Here is a 20,877-nt window from a genome sequence, read left to right on the forward strand (position 1 = left end):
TGTCTAAACATGGAGTTATTTAGGAATAGCTATATCTCCATGTATGGAATAACTCCATGTATGGACACTTATTCTGGAATAAGAGTGCCTTGGCCCTATTTAACTTAACCCACCCTAATGCTACATCTACGTTACAGAGCCCATGCCAGCATAGCTATACCAGCATAGTCCCCGAATGTAGACACAGCATTCACCAATAAAATGAGTTTTTCTGCCGATGTAGGAACATCACCTCCCTGAATGTTAGCTACGTTGACAGAAGCCCTCTTCTGTTGGCATAGTTGTGTCTACACTGTGGTTTTTGTCAGCATAGCTATGTTGATGGGGGTGTGGTTTTTCACACCCATGGCTGACATACCTGTAACAGTTTAAATTTGAAGTGAAGACCAGGCCTAAATGGATTAATTTTAACAGGTACAAGGCACTCTTATTCCAGAATAAGAGTGTCCACACATGGAAGTATTCAGGAATCTATATTGCACTTTAAATTCACAGCCTACCTTAATCCCAGTTAACTTTCAAGTACAGACAAGCCCCAAGGGCCTAATTCTCATTAGTGCTACAGCTGCTTTACACCATTCTGACAGTGAAAAGGGATTTTAAAGTGAGTGTAAGTGTAATTTTGTAAACATAATTTACACTCACTTTAAAATCCTTTTACACTGTCAGAACCATATAAAAGAGCTTTGGCGTAAATGAGAATCAGGCCCTAAGGTCCCAAATCCTATAAATAACTTGCAGAATCATGGCTGAAAATATTTATAAAAATAAATAATACAAGAACACCGTAGACGTATGACATAGTGAAGAGGCTCTATTGTCTATCAACGTTCAGAACGTTCAAGTGGAGGCTAAATTTTCCACTTGAGGCATGGGCCTTCTTTCATATGCAAGGATCCCATTTCAGCTGGAGGAAGTTGCATGGAGAAAGCATATTAACTCAATGAGCGGGGCTACCTGTTGGGCTGAAGTCCTCATTATGGTGCATGCCTACCAGAAGCCTACTTTCTTTTTCCCTAAAAGCCTTTATACCTAATAAAATTCATTAAAATGCAGTATGCAAAGTAGGGGACAGGGAAAATGTAAAGTATATACTAATACCTCCAGTTCCTAAAGAACTGATCCTCAAACAGCATTAGTGCAAAAAAGCACAATGACTATTGCTTTTTGTTCAGGAAAGCCTCTTTAAAGTTCAAAAAGCCAGAAACGATTAGGTGATGCTACTTTTAGCACCTAAATATCCCTCTCAGAGACTATGCCAACATTAAAGTGATATTTTAATTTCAATTTGAGGAAATGATCATTTAGATTGGCTCCAAATCTGGGTTTAATGTACAAAAGTGATCTCTTGGGTGTAAGATGCTACATGACTACCCTCCTATAACAGCTTCAGATTTTCACTAGTAGTTGAGATGACACCCTAACTCTTCCTTGGAGGAAAAGAATACATTCCTCGGTGTTTCATCTGGCTAAAAAACATAACAAAAGTAGTATTTTCAATTTTAAGCATTCAAATAAAAGCTTCCATTTATTCAGCAGTGTTTTCACTTTAAGGTTGGAAGGTTTTTAGGATTAGTTTTGTGTGTTAGCTCAGACTTCTCCCTAAATGACCTAAACACACTATCTGAAAGTTCAATAACCATGAGTAGCCTTTCAAGACAGAAGTTATCTTTTGCTAACCTGTTGTACATGTTCATTCCTAACCTCTGCCATTCATTTATTTATATTTACCTACTGTCACTGTCCCTCTCCAAGATCAATTTTTCCATTATCCCTTGCTACTCATCAAGGGTGTATACACATGACCGGAGCCAGCACCAAAGATGCTTGTTTACGCAAAGAATTAGCCTGCACACATAGGAGAATTATACTTGACTTTTCTGGTAATTCAACGTTTTCCCCATCACCAATGAAACGTGGGATATAAATACCTTGCAGCTGGTTTCCCTATTTCTTCTAAAAGAAGCTCATAATACATGGATGGCAAGAATTCACAAAGTGCCAGATTGACTGATGCTGTCAAAGCAGAGCAAGACTTCACTAGTGCCCTCTCCTAATGATGGTGGTGTTTTTTGTAAAATGTCTAGCCTCTGCCTCCAAGCTTAAACACCAATCATATTTCTCCCATGAGACAAAACATGCATGAGAAGAAGTGCAATCCATGTGACAATGTGGTGTGAAATACCCAAGAGTATTCAACTCACACACATCCCCATTACAATTTAGCAAGGTAGCAGGTCTAGTGGACAGAGCACCAGACCATGACTTGGGTTCTACTCCCAGCTCTGTTGATGACCTACTGTAAAAGCTTGGACAAAGCACTTCACATCTTTCTGTTTCCCCTCTCATCTTTGGTCTGTCTTGTCTAATTAGACTATAAGATCTTTGAGGCAGGGACTGTCTCCTGTGTAAATATTTTGTTTTGAATTGGACTCTTATAATGACAAAATACATTTAATTGAATGTTGTTTAATGATTTAATTAAATACAGCTTAACCATAACTAACTGTTTGCTATTCTCACACATTAAGAGAAAATTTTACCTGTCACACTGCAGGATTCAGGAATCAGTCCAGAAGTCTGCATTAGATCACATGGCTGTGTCTGATCCACTTCTCCTTCTAGTTGTTTACAAAGAGTACAGATGTAATCTTTTAACTGAGAATCCAATTCATTACCTGGAGGTTTGTCACATTCTATATGAATCCACCTGGATAGATTATTAAAGTTACATTAATTATAATTAATTCACATTAAATTATAAAATGTCTTACTAAGAATCAATCTCTCTGTCTCTCTCTCTATTCATTCCAACTCTCAGAACACACACAAGCACACAAATGCGCGCACACACACACACCAAAAAAGTGTAAACCAATGCCTAAAGGGTGCAATTATAAATGAGGACAAAATCTACTTTGCACTTTGACTTATTTAGACAGTAAGGCCTAGAGAATGTGATTCTTTTTCAACTTAGAAATACTACTGCTTTGGGGGAGGGAAGACATAAAAAAAGCTTTCAATACATCAGGCAGAGAACAAATTTAAATAGCAGTCTAAACTTTGCTTAAAGCCGACCATGTAACCATGATATTGTCCTAAATGCACATTGATTTAAAGATTTCCCCTCTCTTTTACCCCCCCCCCCATTACTGAGTTAACAGCATGGGTATAATTGGATACAGAATGCCTATTCTATAGACTTTGCAAAAGAAGACAAATACAAATAATTCTGTTTCTGGTATCTTCATGAAATGAAAATTTATAATAGAAAGAATTTAAAGCTAGTGCTCATAAATGACAGGTTTCAGAGTAGCAGTCGTGTTAGTCTGTATCCGCAAAAAGAACAGGAGTACTTGTGGCACCTTAATAGCTCACCTTAATTAATTAGCCTCTTAGAGCTGGTATGGCAACTTCCACCTTTTCATGTTCTCTGTATGTATATCTATCTTCTTACTGTATGCTCCATTCTATGCATCCGATGAAGTGGGCTGTAGCCCATGAAAGCTTATGCTCAAATAAATGTGTTAGTCTCTAAGGTGCCACAAGTACTCCTGTTCTTTTTGCTCATAAATGTTATCACATTGACAGCCCAGGTCAGCTCTAGTCTTTAGTTTACCCACAGAATAAATGCAACATAATTTACAGCGGGGCAAGTGTCTTTGTTATGCCCCAGTCTCTAGGAGAAGAGAGGACAGTTTACTGACCATGCCCATTTACTCATTTGATGAAATTACAAACAAAGGGTCCTATTTATTGACAACTGTGGTAATATTTTATGATGACCCTTGCCAATTAAGTGAAGTGAGATGGATGCATAATTTCCGATAGGCCGCCAAACACATTAAAATCACTTAAGGAGTTGTGGTAAATTCAGCTTCTTACCTTTTGCACATATGACAGTGCAACAAGTCTTTCTGCAAGTCTGGGTGGCATGATTTTTCACAAAAAGGACAAGGTAGGTTGTCTTGCTGTTGGTAACAACTATCACACACTAGACAGTTGTGGTGCCATTGACAACTGGTTCGTGTGCCACACTCAGCACACACTCTGCAGTTCTGGGGACCATAAAAAATGGATTTAGTTTGTTAATTATGATGCTACACCACAGGACCAAACTATCATTAATTGACACTTTCTACTCTGATTAAAGGGGCATTTTTAAAATCCTTTTTTTTGGGGGGGGGGCAAATGCTCGTAAATGGTACAAGATTAACTGCTCTGACTCTGGAAGTCTTATCAACAGAACAAGTAAAGCCTGGCAATAGCAGGAAAAATTTCCTTGCACTGCACTCTCATTTGAAAGGGACACAACCTCTCTGGTGAGTGGATACTTCAGTCTCTAATCCCATTCAAATGTCAGCTTCTTGTTGAGACTACTAACAAGAGGATCAATTAGTACAAACTGTGGTGGTGCTTTTGTGATTCTGACACCTATATAATGAGAACTAAATTAGGACTCAACTCATTTCACAAAGGTCACCAAATAAAATCATATACTATCTTTAGTCCATATTACAGCTTTTACATTTATAACTTCAGAACTAATGGTTATCACCTTTTAACAGCACGCATAACTATTCAATTACTGCTCATTTTCTGTGTAGCATACGACGCCAGAAAATGTATTACCAAATTATTGCCATTTATGATGACAACAATGGGGTAAGTCCAGTCTCTTCCTCCATGGTGAAAGAGGGCCCTGTGCAGTTGAATTGGTGTTATTTTATTGAACAAGGAATGTCAGGACAAAGGGAGGCATACAGGGCAGGAAGCACATACTTCATGGCACAGACTGGAGTGTTGCACAAGCCCCTTCAAGAGCAATGTATGGAGGAAGACATGACCAGGTGCAGGGAATCCATATGGATCTCTGTATGGATCATCTCCCCTCCCATCTCCTACATAGGGGGCTGCTTAAGTGCCTATATGGGCTGATTCAGCCACTGAACTGAAGCAGTCTCCACGGAGCAGCTATGGTGCCACACCACAACCTGATGGCAGAAGTCCTCCAGAGATCACTAGGTTGGGATTTCTGGCCTGTGTTCTATGCAGGTGGTCAGACTAGATGATCATTATGGTCCCTTCTCACCTTAAAAAACTATGTATATTAACATAGAGATACAAAGGGAATGTTATAAAGACAGGGACACAATCTCTGGGGGTTGGTGCCCAGAGGCATCCCTCAGCATGCAGATCTCCCCCTACCCACATGAAGTGTATGGGGGGGGTGCATTAGGATCAGTTGCCTCCATGCTAGCTAGCCTTCCTTTCTCTTCTAGAGGCACTCTGAAGGACTTTTTGTAAGGTCCAGGATTTGTGTTTGAGGAGGCAGACTGCAGTGAAGCTGGGAAGAAACATGCCATTACCTTACTAAACTTAAACAATTTTGTTTGAAGAGAACCTCCACGCAGATGTTAATATAGCTTGAACCTTTATTATTAACTTTTTCTGAGAAGGGCACCCTTGATGTTCTGGAACACCACATGCACCAATGCACACACACCTTTTGTCTTGGGTGGCTGGCCCCTGTAAATTAAGCAGCTGTGCCAGAACAGGTGCTTCCAGTTTGGCAGGGCAATACCAGAGGCTATAAAGGATCAGGGAGAATCAGAGAGAGACACTCAGTGAGTCAGAGCAGCCTGAGTCAGTCACAAAAAGGGGCAGATGAGACCTTCCAGAGACCAGAAAAGGTCCCTGAAGGAAGTTGTAGGAGGTTCCTGGGGAATGCTGAAGGCAGGAGAGCAACAAGAGGGTTTGTTGGACAACAATCCCAAGCCAGAATGCCAGGGCCGGAGAGTTGGGGAGCACTAAAGGCCAGAGAGCAGCCGAGTGAGTTGCCTAAACCGGAGAGTGAAAGCCGAGGGCTGAAGGCACAGGAGTAGTGGAGGGGCTTATTCGCTAATGTGTCCAAGCTGGAGAGCTGGACCCAGAAGAATAGATAGAGGGGCAGAGGAGTGAGGAGTGCTCTCCTGGTGAGAATGATCTCCCAGCAAAGCGGCTGTGGGGGCTCCTGCTGGGAAGAGCTGGGCTACATGCCAGCTGGGAGAGGGCAAGAAGCGGACTGACAAGGTGCCTAGGTGTGGCAGAAAACACCGGAGGTGTGGTACTTGGGGTGTCAAGGGACTGCCAGTCCTGGGATTTTAAGGACTATAGGCACTGGATATGATAAATGGACTATGTGTGGGGAATTATTTGCATAATGTTTATTTACTAAACCAGTCCCAAGGAGTGATATTACTGAGGCAGGAGAGCCTGGCGTAGAGATACTGGGGACTCAGAAGGAAGAAAAGTGAGGCAGGCACAATGGCTGTGCCATCGCCTGCTGCAGGAGGATGCTCAAAATGGAGCCACTCATGGCACTGTTTAAGCTTATTCCAGGGGCAGGAGTCAAATGGGGAAGTGCTCATCTTGGGCAGCTCCCTGCAAGCGGCGACATGTCCCTGCTGCTCTGAGGCAGAGGCACAGCTAGATGACTCTGCGCACTGCCTACGCCTCGCCCCGCCCGCTGGCTCTGCAGCTCCCATTGGCTGGGAACAGTGGCCAATGGGAGCTGCGGGGGCAGCACCTACAGGCACAGGCAGCGTGCAGAGCCACCTAGCTGCGCCTCCACCTAGGAGCAGCAGGGACATGTCGCCGCCTGCAGGGAGCTGCCCAAGGTGAGCACCGCCCGGATCTGGTACCCCGAAACCCCTCCTGTGCCCCAATCCCCTCTGTCCTGAGCCCCCTCCTGCATCCAAACTCCCTCCTAGAGCCCACACCCAGCAGCCCCTCCCACACTCCAACCCCCTCGTGGCCGTTCCTGCGCCCAGGAGCAGCAGGGACATGTCGCCGCTTCCGGGGAGCAGTGTGGAGCCAGGTAGGGAGCCTGCTGGCCCCGCACCAACCGGACTATAAACTGGACTTTCAATGAAGATCAGAAATGCCGGTTTCTAGAGCTTTCCGGCTGATAAAGTGCTGGATAACACAGATTTTACTGTACATACAGTGCCTACAGTATTTGTCCTACATGTATATTATGACCATTAAACTTGTGTTCAAAATGCTGCACAAACAAAAAGTCCTATATAAAAAACTAAATATGATTAGAATAACGATTTCTCATGCAGGTTTTACATAAATTGGGGACATCTTATCTACAGAAGTTTATTTTTAAAGGTAAAATATATTTTTATGAGTATGCTGGCTCTTGTCTGGCTGCCATTTTATGTACTTGTTTTTTTTTTTTTTTAAATTAATAAGCTTTTGGCATCCAGCAAGCTGACTGGCTGGCAGAGATCCTTTCCAGTAGTAAAGGCATCTGGCTCGGAGGCAACGAATTCTCAACTCAAAAGATGAATAAAAATAATAAATCATGCAATACTAGGGTAAAGAATTAAATAAAAAAAGATGTGAGAAGTCTCTGTGAAATGGAGCTTCGAGCAAAACAAACAGCATATTTTTAGCTAGCCTCCATATTTATGTTCAGTAGAAAACATCTAAAAAATAATTTACACTATTCACTATCACATGTATGAAATTCTCTGGGATTAAGAAAGCTAGACTGTTGTCTTTATGTTACACCCATATGCACATCTATATTGATTTAAAAAAACAACAACAAAATACTATTTTCACTAGCCAGAGGCTGAATTCGGATACTTTTACTCACTTCAAACAACAACTTTACTCCACAAACAATCACTCTGGTTTCAATAGCAATAAATATGAAGTAAGGTAATACTCAGCATGAGTAACAATATCAAAGTTTGGCCCCACATAGGCAATGAATATTTTAAAAAACATATTCAACTTACTTTGCATTTCCAGCCATTTGTTGGTACAGCGTCCATAACTGGTTGCAGACAAAAAGTATGGTACCCTTTGTCACATGTATCACACACCAGCATCTTGTTGTCTTCCCCAGAATGCCTAAGAAATATGTCAATGGCGACACTTAAAGCCATTTAAAAAACAGGCCATACTGAAAAAACACTCTTTAGAAAGTATTCTAAGAACAAAGCCAGGATAATTGAGCACAGAACTCCCTTTACATCACAATAGCAACATACGGACACAATTTTCAAACATAGGTGCCTAAAGACAGGCTCTTAAATCCATATTAAAGAAACTAAAAGTTGTCTTGTTTTCAAAACTGCTAAACACTTGCAACTCCCATGACTTCTGGAAATCAGCCATTTTTATTTAGGTGTCTATACATGGATTTAAGACCTAGCTTTTGACACCTATGTTTGAAAGTTCAAGGAACATCTGGCTAGAATTAGCATCTTTAGATAGAATTCCATCCAGGTGAATCAGTTCAAAATTTGAAACATTCTGCCTTGTATGTGTATCTGGAAAGCCTATGTAATTTTTCCTTCTTCTCAAAACGAATGATTCAGTGATATTTTTTCAAAAAAGAAATAGTTACCCACAACTCAGCCTGCAAATAAGCCTATGATGATAAATCTATATGCATGCAAATGAGTAAAAATAATTGTTAAGGGAGACGCTTCCAAATCCAATTATCTTACAGATTACACAGTAGGGCAGATCTTCCGTTGGTGTAATCATCATAGCTCCACTGCCTTCAGTGACAACTGACAGGTAGGTAGGTAGGTAGGTAGGTAGGGAGAGAGAGAGTGTGAGTGAGTGAGTGAGTGAGTGTGTGGGGGGGGGGCATTTTTAAAAACAAAAATTGCCCATTGAAAAAGGAACAAGCTGAGGATCTGTCCAGTATTTTTAAATATCAAATATATTTTGTGTATTTTTAAGTTCTAATAAATAAATGTAGCAACTGAGTGTACCACCAAGGTTTGGTTTTGATGAAGAAGCATAGTTAAACTCCAGGCTCACACTCAGAACTCATCAGCAAAATGTCATACTGCGTATTAGATGCTACTTCATTAGCTGAGAGACATATTTTGAGAGGAAGGAATAAATACTGCTCTGAATAGCAAAATGGATAAGACACTGTCCTATGACACCTGCATAATTCTGCCACCCTGTACTCAACAAAACAATATACTGTGTATATAAATCACATTTTACTACCTATTCCATTTGCCATTGTGGAGAGGATTATTTAAGAAGTCTTTCCCATAACACAATGAAAATCTTCTTGTGGGTGTACTTTTTAGAATGTGCTCCGATACTAATCTTTGACTGCTGATATCTACTGTAGTCTGTGTGTGGTGAGGGAACATAACTTTCTTTGAACTTGGTGTTCTTGGTAAATGGTGCAGCACTAAAGGAGGTGCATTTTGCCCTACGTATCAGGCATGTCAGGCAGCAATTAAGTGGTTCTTCACTCTCAGATTGTCCTTGATGATGTCCATAAAACTGAACAATATTCTTTTTCTTTCTCAGTGGGCACTTTTAAAAAAAATATATACAACACATATTAAAAAGGTCTTATGAGAATAACTGTTCAGGTATATTCCAAGTCCTGAGTGAACCCTTGTAAAATTTATTTAATCGTTTCAAATGCCTGTTTTATCAGTGATTGCTCTTGACTTGTCATCACCTTCAAGTTACTTAGGTAAGCCTCAAATCTGTTTTAGCAGTGACTCATCAGTTCACTCCCTCTACAAAGTATTCTGAAGTAGAAGGATCAGTCTTGCACAAAGAACACTTCCAGCCAGTGGTAAGGTACCTAATATATAGGAGTTCCATCTCAGCTCTTTTTTGAGGAAGATTCAGAAGCTTTGGGATTTGATCAGTTATTTAAGTTAGCATTATGTGCTAAGCAGATGTACTTTGGTATGCAATCTTTATTTTTTTGAACAAACAGTTTAAGATAAACAGTTTTATTAGTAACATTTTGTTCCTAAAATCTCAGCATATGTAAAACCATTCCCCATTCTCACTTACTTGCAGTTCTGGCACACTTTGCAGTCAGGACACTGCCAACCTGCTCGTTTTAAAGGTGTAACTTGTATATCCAGGCACATCCCATGGTAATGCTGCCCACAGGTAGTACAAAAAAGTTGATCTAAGAGGTCTCCAGGGCTGTCACACACTGCACAATTTGCTTCTTCCTTTGCTATAATTTAAAAGTTTTCCAATTATTCAGTGAAAAAATAAAGTTTCCCTGATTTTTTCTCAAGCCAAACTTTTCCATACATTTAGAAATTAAGAGGTAAATAGTTTCAAAATATTAATCACGTTCTTTTTTAAGAATGACATACAATTCAATAAAATAGAGAAAACTATGTAATATTTTCAAGTTTTTAATCCATTCAAATTTATTTAGTTTTTCTGATGAATATATGCTCTGGGTTTTTGTTTTATTTTTGAGATCTGCAGCTACTCTTTTCACACCAAAATTACATACATTTCAAATATTTAAAAATGAAATCTTACTAAAATAAACAGATTTACTCTCCTCTCCACCTGAGACTTAAGACCTATTCCTGTCAGTACAGATTGCATGATCAGATTCTCAGTGGTTTTAGTGTTACATTTTGTCCTACCTTTTGCTATTTTATGAAAGCTGCACAATATTTTTAGCTGCCACAAGTACATTTCTTTTACATGCTTTTTTAGTCATTTAGTCTTAGACAGTAGCTTACATTTGGTTAGTACAGCTTCACAATTTTGTGGCTAATTGTCCTGATATAGCCCCTGTTAGTTGTTTACAATTATTAATTTAAAATACTACTGAATAAAATGTATTGCTACAGACTTACTTACTAAGGCTCTGATTCAGGAGCTTCCATGCTCAGGAATGGCCCTTACACATTTGCACATGTGTAAGTCCCACTGAAGTTGGGAGCTCAAATGCTTTTCTGAATCAAACCCTAACTGTTTTAAAAATTGCAAAAGTCTAACAATGAACTTTTATCACCTTCACTGAGAAAACAAGAAATACTAACTTCATTTGTTGCAAGTCTATATAACAGTTATACACAATATACATAAAGATAGTATATATATATATATATACACACATACACACACACACACACACACAAAGTCATATCTCACCAAGACATATGCCAATTGTGGGTGTAATTACAGACATAATAAATCTATATTGATGTATTCCTTAAGTAAATTGGCCCTACCAAATATTAGTTATCACAAAAACTGTAGTTATATAATGATGTTTTTGTTTCTATTTTACTAATTTTACAAAGGATAATTTTGAAATAATTTCCTTGCCTATGTCATTAAAAGAGACATGTTTTAAGTATATATAGATATATAATTATAAATGGCACAAATAATGATGTTTGCCTGACATTTTTCATTGTAAGACCCTGTTTTTTCAGTTGCTTATAACTTTTCCAAACTTAAAACATTTGGGCTGAAATTTTCTATGCCACATGTTTACCTCAGGTTTAATTTTTATGGAAAATTTCAGCTTTAGGAGATTCAGATGCTTCTGAAAATGAGGTTAGGTGAAAATGTTTTGACCCATGTTAAAAAAATATCATACAACCTTTTCATTGAAAATCACTAGCACCTCCATATTTTGAAGCAGAGACTTGAAATTTAGCAGGGGGTGGTTGCTGTGGTATCAGGAATGTACACCTTTTGCCATCCCTGTAATAATTCACCCAAATTTGTATATGCTCAGCAGAGGTGCATTGGAGTTTGGCAGCTAAATTCTCTGAAGATTCTATCCGCACTGAGCATGCGCCATCCCCTCACAGCTCCGACATGCTGACCAAACTAAACACGCAGCATCTCACAGAGTGCATTAACATACTCCATCCCAGGGATGCAGGGGGTGAGCAATTGCCCCTCCCAGCGGCTGGGGACACTGTGGTGCTAAGTGCCAAAACTGAGCGCAGGGAGACCGTCTCTCTTGTGCCCTCAGTGCTTCCTCTGTTGGGCACAAGCAGCAAAGAGGAGGAAACTACCTGATTTGAATTCAGAGTATGAGGAACCATCGAGGGGGAAGAGATGGAGGGTGAGAGGAACCTTGCATGAGCAACCTTAATTCAGGCATTTCCTAACCTGAGTCCTTGACTTTGCAATAATAATAATGTTCTAAACATATTTTATCTATTTATTCACATACATATAGCAGCTGTTCCCCTTCCCATTTTGTTTAGATTACAAATTAAAACATGTACACAGGTTCCATTGCTTCGTTATTAGGTCTGTTTGACTCCACATTATGGAACAGCTGATTTCCATGTGTAATAGTTGACTCTGTTCAAAATTTGAATACTCATTCAATGCACATGGTAACATTTAATTTGATCATATTGAATGTGGGGAAACAAAAAAACCCTATTTTTTACTTTCCATAAGTCAATCTAAATATAACAGATAAATATTCAATTTACCAACTCAATTTATTTTTGTATAGCAGCTATTATACCATCTTCACAAAATGTTTCACAGTTAAAAATGCAGAATTTTTCAAAAAATATAATATAAAGAAGATACTACATGACTAGAAAAACAAATTAGATATGAGAGAAGGGAAGGCTGAAGGTGGGCAACAAATGCAAGAGAGAAGATACACTTTTTTTTGGTAGTATTTGAAACCAATGAGACTGTAATTCAGGGCTGGTGAAGGGATTGCATCAGATAGGGTGTAAGCAATATAGCTAAGAGAAAGGCAGACAAAAGAGGATTCTAGCTGACCAATATAGGAAGTGACTACTTCAGAGAGAATGGATGGAGTGAGGCTGAGAGAGTAGCCAAAAACTAGTGGGTAGATTTTTAATTTTGGTCTTTGAGAAAATGCACCAATAATGTGAATAGATACTAGGGTAGTGTAGGCAAGCTTGAACACTGATTAAAAGCAGGGTTACTGTTTGTACACAGTGCAAAGAAATTGCAGTTATCTAGACAAGAGACAAGAAAGAACGTGGGTGTGGGAAAATGGATGAAAATGCAGATACAGTTAGATATTGTTAAGACTGATGAGATAAGACTGAGCTGTGCATTGAGATGGTTGTAATCAGTGCATGGATTTCCCACAACTTCAGCAATGGCTGCTAAAACCACATTTTACTTAGAATGAAAGGCATATATGTACAGTCACTTGAAATTTCCAAATGATGCAGTGGACTTGGAGGCCAGATCACTGTTTTTCGAGGCACCAACTGAACGGTTTTAGAGTCTGCAAATTATCAGCGTGGTGGCAACACCTTATGACTCTAAAGAGAAATTCTAATTAAGAGGATCAAGATTAGCAATATGTGAACCTCAAAAGGTTTGGTTAGCACTCAAAAACTCACATTGGCTAGAGATTCTGCTTCAATGTGAGGGAAAAATACGAGAACACCTTTTTTCTTTCTGTATTTCATCACTTCAGCTTGACCTCGTGACCAGAACAAAGTGAACAAGAGTGCAAAAATGAGAGACTCTGTGTGCTTATGTGACTGTGTGAGAGAGAGCTGAATTTAGCCAGATCTTTAAAATTTGACAAAGTTTCAGGTTAGGTCTTATTTTGGCCAGAACAGTTTGCTTCAAAATCAAGATTTTTTCAGATAATGGAAAATTTTAGTGTAGGTATCAACAGGTAGAAATTTAGGGGGGGGGGGAAGATTCTAGGGAGGAAGTCTAATTAGATAGGCAAAACATTTGACAAAGCAATGTATTAAACAGGGATAAACTTTCCAAGAGTGATCTTAAGTTTAATGGAAATATGATGCTTATAGTAAGATCAAAAAGAGAACGTTGAGTTTGAGGAAGCAGCTATGAAAGAGGATTAGGAGCTGTGGAAGGAAAGTTGGAGATTACAAGGTCAAGAGTGCCACAGTGTTGAGCTGGGCTAGTAGAAGTCTTTTGAAGGAAACGAGACATAAAAGTTGGATGGACAGTGTGACAGAGTGCAGTATGTCTGAGACAAATTATGAATTTTATCTTGTTCTATGTGTGGAAAAGTTGGATGTGGTGACTGCACAGGTTTGGACATGCCCAAAGCCAATCTATTGTACTGCATTCCAGACAGCTGCCCTTCCTGGGAAAGGTGTTTGACCCCTAGTTAAAGAACTAAACATTAAGAGTCTTCAAGACTGCAGTCTGGGGACACCAGATTTTATTGTCTCTCAACTACTGGCCAACCCCTTCACTGGAATTAATAGATATAGATATCTATATCTATATCTATAGAGAGAGATATATGAGTATGTTTATGTTTTTATTTTTATATATATATATATATATAAAAACCCTGATGGTCTGTAGATTCTCAGTTTAAGAACACTTTAAAGATTGAGGTCCGATTCTCAATTTTAGAACATCTTAAAGATGGAGGCCCCATTCAAGAGCAGCATTCCGCTCTGTGCAAGGGGCAGACCATCGGCGCATTTAAGGACTTGCAGAAGCAAGAGAGCAAGAGGCACTCAGCCCAGCTTGAATACTACAAACCTCAGACTCACAGAAGGTGCATCACAGGACTTCTGTTGTTTTCAAAGATCTGTTACTCTAGAGTGCTTCAAGAGTAAAGTCACTGCAGTTAAGAAGTTCCTTTGGTAAGCACCTTTCCTTCTGCACCTTGCTTTCCTGCCATGTTGTCCCTGAAGGGGTTAAACTAGAAGCCCAGTATGCTCACAGCCTAGATGTAGCTCTGGGGCAAAAGTGTGTATAAGCAAGTGGGGGGAGCTTGGGAGGACACAGAGACTGATTTTGGGGCTAGCGTGGCAGCACCCTATGTCCCAAGGAAGGGCGTCAGACAAGAGCCGTATGGCCCCAAAGCTAGAAACGGTGACTAGGCTCTACCCATACCCAGTTGGCTTTGAAGCATGTAGGAGCTAGCTACTGGGTCCACATGCAACAGACTGGTGACCATTCAGAGCGTATTGGGTCAGCTTGTAACAGACAGTATGTGAAAAAGCCATTTTCCATGCCAGCTAATGCAAAGCAGCTTTTTCATTATTTCATCAACTCATCAAAATACATATTCACACCCCAAGATTTCAGTGCGTTAGCCTAATTCAAGGTGATAGTCACAAGTGAATAATAATAGTCAAGTAGTTACTTCTGAAAATATACAGAGGTTCACAACACCTCTTACTAGCTGATACTGTTTCACATGCCCACTGCTCCTGAAGATGATTTAGCTCCCCCCTCTCCAGGGGGTAATCTGTTTATTTAAATTAGACTTGCTTTTGTGTAATGTTTTGCCTGCTTCCCTCTTTCAATTGTTATTTAATAGCTGAATAGGAAGGGGGTGTATATACATGGGACTCTGCCCGCTCCAATCTTCCTTCCCTCAAATTCAACTCTGCCCTTAAGCAGAAAAATAAGCAGGATCAGGATGCAAGGGATGTGCTGTCACTTATCGACATGAAAGCAGCTCAGTGGAAAGAAAAGGCCATTTGAAAACATCTCCTGGACACATCTGAGCAGCAGCACTTTTTATCTGTCCTTGTACTATTGACAAGCTTGTACTACTGACTGAGCAGCCACGTGGGCTGGAGGGCAGAGGAGGAATCCCTGCACACTCCCTTCCCCCTCTGCTCATTCCAGCTATAACACATGACTGAATCATAGTGGAAGAAGAAGAATGTTTTACAAATGTATGAATAATTTGGTAAACAAATTACACTTTGGAGGTTGGGCTAAACCTCCCTTAAAAGCAGGAGAAGCAGGGGAAGGGAAACAGGAATTCAGGATTTGCCAGACTGGAGCAGACAAGTGATCCATGCACTCCAGTAGCCTGTCTGAAATGAGTAAAGGTGAGAACCTTAAGTAGCAATGTCTGAAATGGGCTATGGACAGGGAGTTCTTGGGGCTGTAGCATATCAGAGTACAGGGATTTGCACAGTTTATTATTATTGAGAAATATCCACACTGGTGTTGGTCAGTTCAGTATATGAACAGCAACTCTAAACCCAGGCTGGCTGCAACAATTCTACTTCTGTCTGCATTTCCATTTAACATTTATTTTAGTGACACCTCCCTTTTTATTTTTTAAAACAAATTTGTGGTTAATGGCTCTTTAAAATATACCTATCTTTATATTTTTTCTAATTTACAGAAGTACTTTAAGAAATGGTTATAATGTCCCCGATGCAGGATAGAGCCCATACTTAGTATGCAGGGTGCTGACCACCGTGGCCCAATAGTCTTATTGGCTTCAAGGGGGTTATTCACATGCTTAAATACAAACACATACTTAAATGCTTTGCTGGATTGGGCCAGGATGCTCAGCATCTTACACGGTGGAGTCCTATATGACCAGAGTGTGAACCTGTGATATAATAACCATATACAGTTCACTTTCTTATTTGAATGTAGCTTACTTACATCTTTCAGGAGCCTGGTCAATATGGTCTGGACAAAGGAGGGAGAGGTTACTGAAATCCTGAAAGGTGCCTGCTCCAGCAGCACAGGGGTAATGGTACATCTGGGTACATTTCTCTTCACAGCATTTGATAGTGGCTCCAAGGTGCTTACAATATGCACATCGCTGAAAAAGAGACATGCAGTTCTTTTTATGATGAAACTGAATACAAAAACTACAGTTCACAGAAGAAATCCCTTCTTTGCACAAATCAGAAAATCCATTCTCGTGTCAGTCACTGAGGTCCAGCCAGTGCCAAAGGTCTTAGTCACAGAAGCAATATTACAACCACGTATCTACTCTATAGATTTTCACTTTGCAAAGATGGCTGACAGCTTGGAATTTGGTGCTCCCTCATGGTCATTCTGGCTAAAGTTTTTTTGAGCTGGATTTTCAAGAGTACACAGAGTTGCTTAACTCTGCTAGTGAATAATAGAACTCCCACTGACTTCACTGGAAGCAGAGCTAGGGCAATGCTGAGAACTGTGGAAAGTCCCAACCCTTAACTATAACCTGCTTAACCTTCTGAGGTGCATTATGTGGCAATCCCCTAAAATGGCAAACACCACCATACAATCAAAATCTATCCTCATTATTTACTGCTGTCCATATAAACAGACTGTCATTAGCTGCAAGAACCATTTGCTTCACATGAATAAACCTGCTCTGGTAACTTCAAACTTTTTGATGGTGGAATGTATTTCCTTTACTTTTCATCTATTGTCTAATTTTAGCTATTCCTTTTGTAAAGAGGCCTGTAAAATAATCCAGAATAGCGCATGCAGAGGCTATGTGTGTTGGTACGGGCTGTTACTAGAAATGGTATAATTCTGATATTGTGAAATAACAGTGTACATTAGAATATGAAAATATGTGAAAGTAAACAGGAAGTATCATGTTCTACTTCCGGGGTTGGCAACCTTTCAGAAGTGGTGTGCCGAGTCTTCATTTATTCACTCTAATTTAAGGTTTTGCATGCCAGTAATACATTTTAACGTTTTTAGAAGGTCTCTTTCTATAAGTCTATAATATATAACTAAACTATTGTTGTATGTAAAGTAAATAAGGTTTTAAAATGTTTAAAAAGCTTCATTTAAAATTAAATTAAAATGCAGAGCCCCCCGGACCGGTGGCCAGGACCCGGGCAGTGTGAGTGGCACTGAAAATCAGCTTGCGTGCCGCCTTTGGCACGCGCGCCATAGGTTGCCTACCCCTGTTCTACTTAAAAGATCAACACATTATACATAGTATGGAGTAACCCTGTCTGGCAGAGTGATGGATTAGATGACCTAGTATCTCTTTCCCATCTCTAATTACTGTGATTCTGTGATACACGAGTTCAGGCAACAGACATACTTTACACAGAATCAGTACTGTTATCATTAATGATCACATTTGTATATGTGAAAAGAGAATTCCACATGCGGAACTAACAAACAATATGCCATAGGGCCACCCCACCTGGAGTTCGTTCTGCATGACAGGTGCACCTGCCTTTGTTTCCCTTACAGAGTCCCCTGAAACAGTCCAAACAGCTTTTCTCAGTGCCAATAGTCTTGTGGGGCTAAGTTGTTACCCAAGAAAGCCCCCGCATGCACACAAGTCCCAATACCGTAGTGCAGACAACACATCAAATGCAGTCCTGGCGCTCTCACCACACCCAGCTCTCCAGCACCGCCCTGGCTCCCCAGCATAGTCCTCTCACGTCTCTCTGCCAGGACGACCCCAGCCCTTCCAAATGGAGTGCACTCCCATTCTTCCCAGCGGAAACCCCCACAGCCTCTCTGCTGGGATCATCCTTGCCATGGGAGCAGGCCTCACTCCCCCTGGATCTCTCTCAGTTCTGGGTCCAGCTCTCTGGCCCTGGAGATATCAGCAGGGTCCAGCTCTCTGGCCCTGGAGATATCAGCAGGTAAGCTCATCCTGCCTTCAGCCCTCGCTCTCTGGCTGGGGGACACCAGCCAGCAAACCCCTCTTGCTGCTCTCTTCCCTTCAGTCTTCTCCCAGGAACCACATTCTGCTTCCTCCTGGGACTCCTCCAGTCCCTTGGTTTCTGGCTGCTCTCACCTGCTTTTCCTGACTAAACCAGTCTGCTCTGACTCATTGGGACCCTGCCCTCTCAGGTCTCTCCCTGATCTTCTATCGTCCCCTGGTGCTGACCCACCCTCTTAACTGGCCAAATGGGAGCACCTGTTCTGGTACAGAGGAGATGGATTTACTTCATCCACAGAGGCCAGCCGCCCTGCGACACAATCTCTTTATTCAAGGGGGAAAAAATTCCATCATCTATCGCACCCACACCTTTCTGATTCAGTTCATCAGTCCTTTAACTTCTTGGATCTCATTACAGTCCCCAAAGCACTGTAACATGCTTTTGCACTTTTTCTCCAAGGCAATAATAATTTTTTGGGTAACATACGGCACTATAGAAAATTTGGAATAAACTGATGAAAAATAGGTTTATAACAAAGCATATAAAGTGTAAAGTACCAGGTGAGCTAATCTTTCATTATAAAAATATACACTTTAGGACTACTGGCATATTAGAGTACAAGAGCAACAACTGACACAAAGGAACTATATCTCCAGTACTATATCTGCTTAATTCTTTAGAACATAGAAAATGTACATTACCTTAATTCTTCAACATTTCACGAGTCAGACACAAGGCATAAATAATGCTCTTACAAACTCCTGGCAACTGACAACTGATTTTAAGGCAAAGAGTTTGTAAGGATACATGTCTAAGTTAATTGCTACACAGACATTCTTAAAGTCAGACCAATCCACATCCTCAGAGAAACAACCATCTGCACTGCCAACTGAAGGTATAGTGATGGGGGGAAATGGCTATTTCATTTGCAATATAAAAGAGAAACTGTCAGGTCTACAAAAGAAGCCAGTTGATTGGGGGTAGCTATTGCCAAGTATTCTGTGCAGCAAGGCTAAAAAAAAAAAAAAAAAAGAGAATGCCAACATAATGTACAGAGAAGAAAGATTTTACAACCCTTACTGAAGACAGGTCCCATGACCTCTTGTTCAGCACTCAAAATTGATATGAATAAGAGGGGTTCCTTGCAAAAAGTTTACAGAGCTGAGCTCTGGGTGCCACAAGGCTGGCTATCAAAGATGCATTTGTATTGTCATTGCTTTACAGCTCTGCTCTAAAAATGTCCTTGCCATTGAAATATACAGCTCCAGATATGGGAAAACATGGCATACAAGAGGTTAAGAGGCCTGTAGGGTAGAATGCATAGTGGATACCTACATCAGTACATTAAGGTGATAGGCGATATTGTGAGCATGCACAGATGAGTTTTAATATCTACTAGACTTCCAATCTCTACCTATGTATGTTACTAATGTCTCTGAATAGTAAGACTATAACTATTATAAGGTTGAAAACACTGTGACAAAGTCACTTTTAGAGACCATACATTCACTGAATATATGATCTAGGATGCTGTATTACGGGTAAATGATGGGACTGAATGTGAGGTTCTGAAACCATGCAGCCTACAATCTGAAGCTTCGCAAACTGCAGCTGCATGCTTCTGTTAAACTACCACACAACCAATGGCATAATTTCATATCCAACATTCAAACTGTACAGATTAAGAATGCATGCAAGAGAGGTTTGGTAGGATTAACCCTTAGAACATTAAAATTTTCCAGCCAGATTAACCCTTTAGACGATGTCCATAGATATCTCTCATGTCAGGCTGGTGGTGGGGTGATGGAGGAATGTGTGTGTGTGTGCGCGTGAGAAATAAATGAATGAGATGAATGAAAACATTCAAAGGTTACTCAAAACATTGAATTATCGAGTTGTAATAAATACCAGTGTTAATGACATTTAAGGCCTCAAGTTTCTGCTTTAAAATAGCCATCCAAAAAGGTACATAATGAATGATAAAAGTAGATTTAGAGTGCATCCTTCTCCAAATTTTATGCTGATTCCTGAGATGTCAGTTAGTGGATTCCTTATCACTTTTCACAAAAGAATGGAAAATAGGATGATAAGAGAAGAGCAAGATCTAAATAACTGTGAGAAGTACTGAAAAATGCCAAAAACATGCTGATTTACAGCATCACATAAAGAAACTGGGGGGGGGGGGGGGTGAGGAAGGGAGATGGAAGCCCTAATTACATTTAATTGAACCCTTCAAACCCATCTGCTAAAACTACATTAGCAATGAAAAGCATTTGGCAGCTACGCAAACACACACTTTATAAACAAGGTGACATATATCATCTGAACCATATAAAAAATGAGCAATATCAACATATATTGAATTGATAAGATGAAGAGATAAAGCAGTCAGAAGTAATAAATCCTCACAGGGAGTTTTTGCCATAGCTGCTGACTAGAAAACTTCCTTTTCCAGCAACAGAAGCCAACACTTCTCTGAAATTGGACTACAAGTTATGGCCAAGAACAAGTATGTAGTTATTGTAACTGATTGACTTTTGTGAGGGAAGTCTTCAGAAACAATGAATTAGGTGTTTTTAATGCTGTGATACATAAAAGCTCCCAGAACCAATGTTACTTTGGTTTTTTACTGCAAAAATATTTCATCAGGTCATTAGGAAAAAAATCAAATTATCAAGACAGTACAAGTGTCTTTTTCCATCACCAC

At 40.1% G+C, this 20,877-nt stretch overlaps 1 protein-coding gene across 1 annotated transcript in view; it reads right to left on the reverse strand.

The window, feature by feature from the left end:
- KMT2C (lysine methyltransferase 2C) overlaps positions 1 to 20,877 on the reverse strand; it is a 311,979-nt gene that overhangs the window by 130,807 nt on the left and 160,295 nt on the right. Inside the window, exons 7-11 of the mRNA XM_026652136.1 lie at positions 16,201 to 16,363; positions 9,853 to 10,024; positions 7,797 to 7,911; positions 3,886 to 4,058; positions 2,544 to 2,710 (exon numbers count right to left, since the gene is read on the reverse strand). Coding sequence (XP_026507921.1) covers positions 2,544 to 2,710; positions 3,886 to 4,058; positions 7,797 to 7,911; positions 9,853 to 10,024; positions 16,201 to 16,363 — 790 coding nt within the window. The remainder of the gene's footprint in view (positions 1 to 2,543; positions 2,711 to 3,885; positions 4,059 to 7,796; positions 7,912 to 9,852; positions 10,025 to 16,200; positions 16,364 to 20,877) is intronic.

This window comes from Terrapene carolina, unplaced genomic scaffold (assembly GCF_002925995.2).
Source record: "Terrapene carolina triunguis isolate 2854851 unplaced genomic scaffold, T_m_triunguis-2.0 Scaffold111, whole genome shotgun sequence".
In the NCBI taxonomy this organism is placed as follows: Eukaryota; Metazoa; Chordata; order Testudines; family Emydidae; genus Terrapene; species Terrapene triunguis.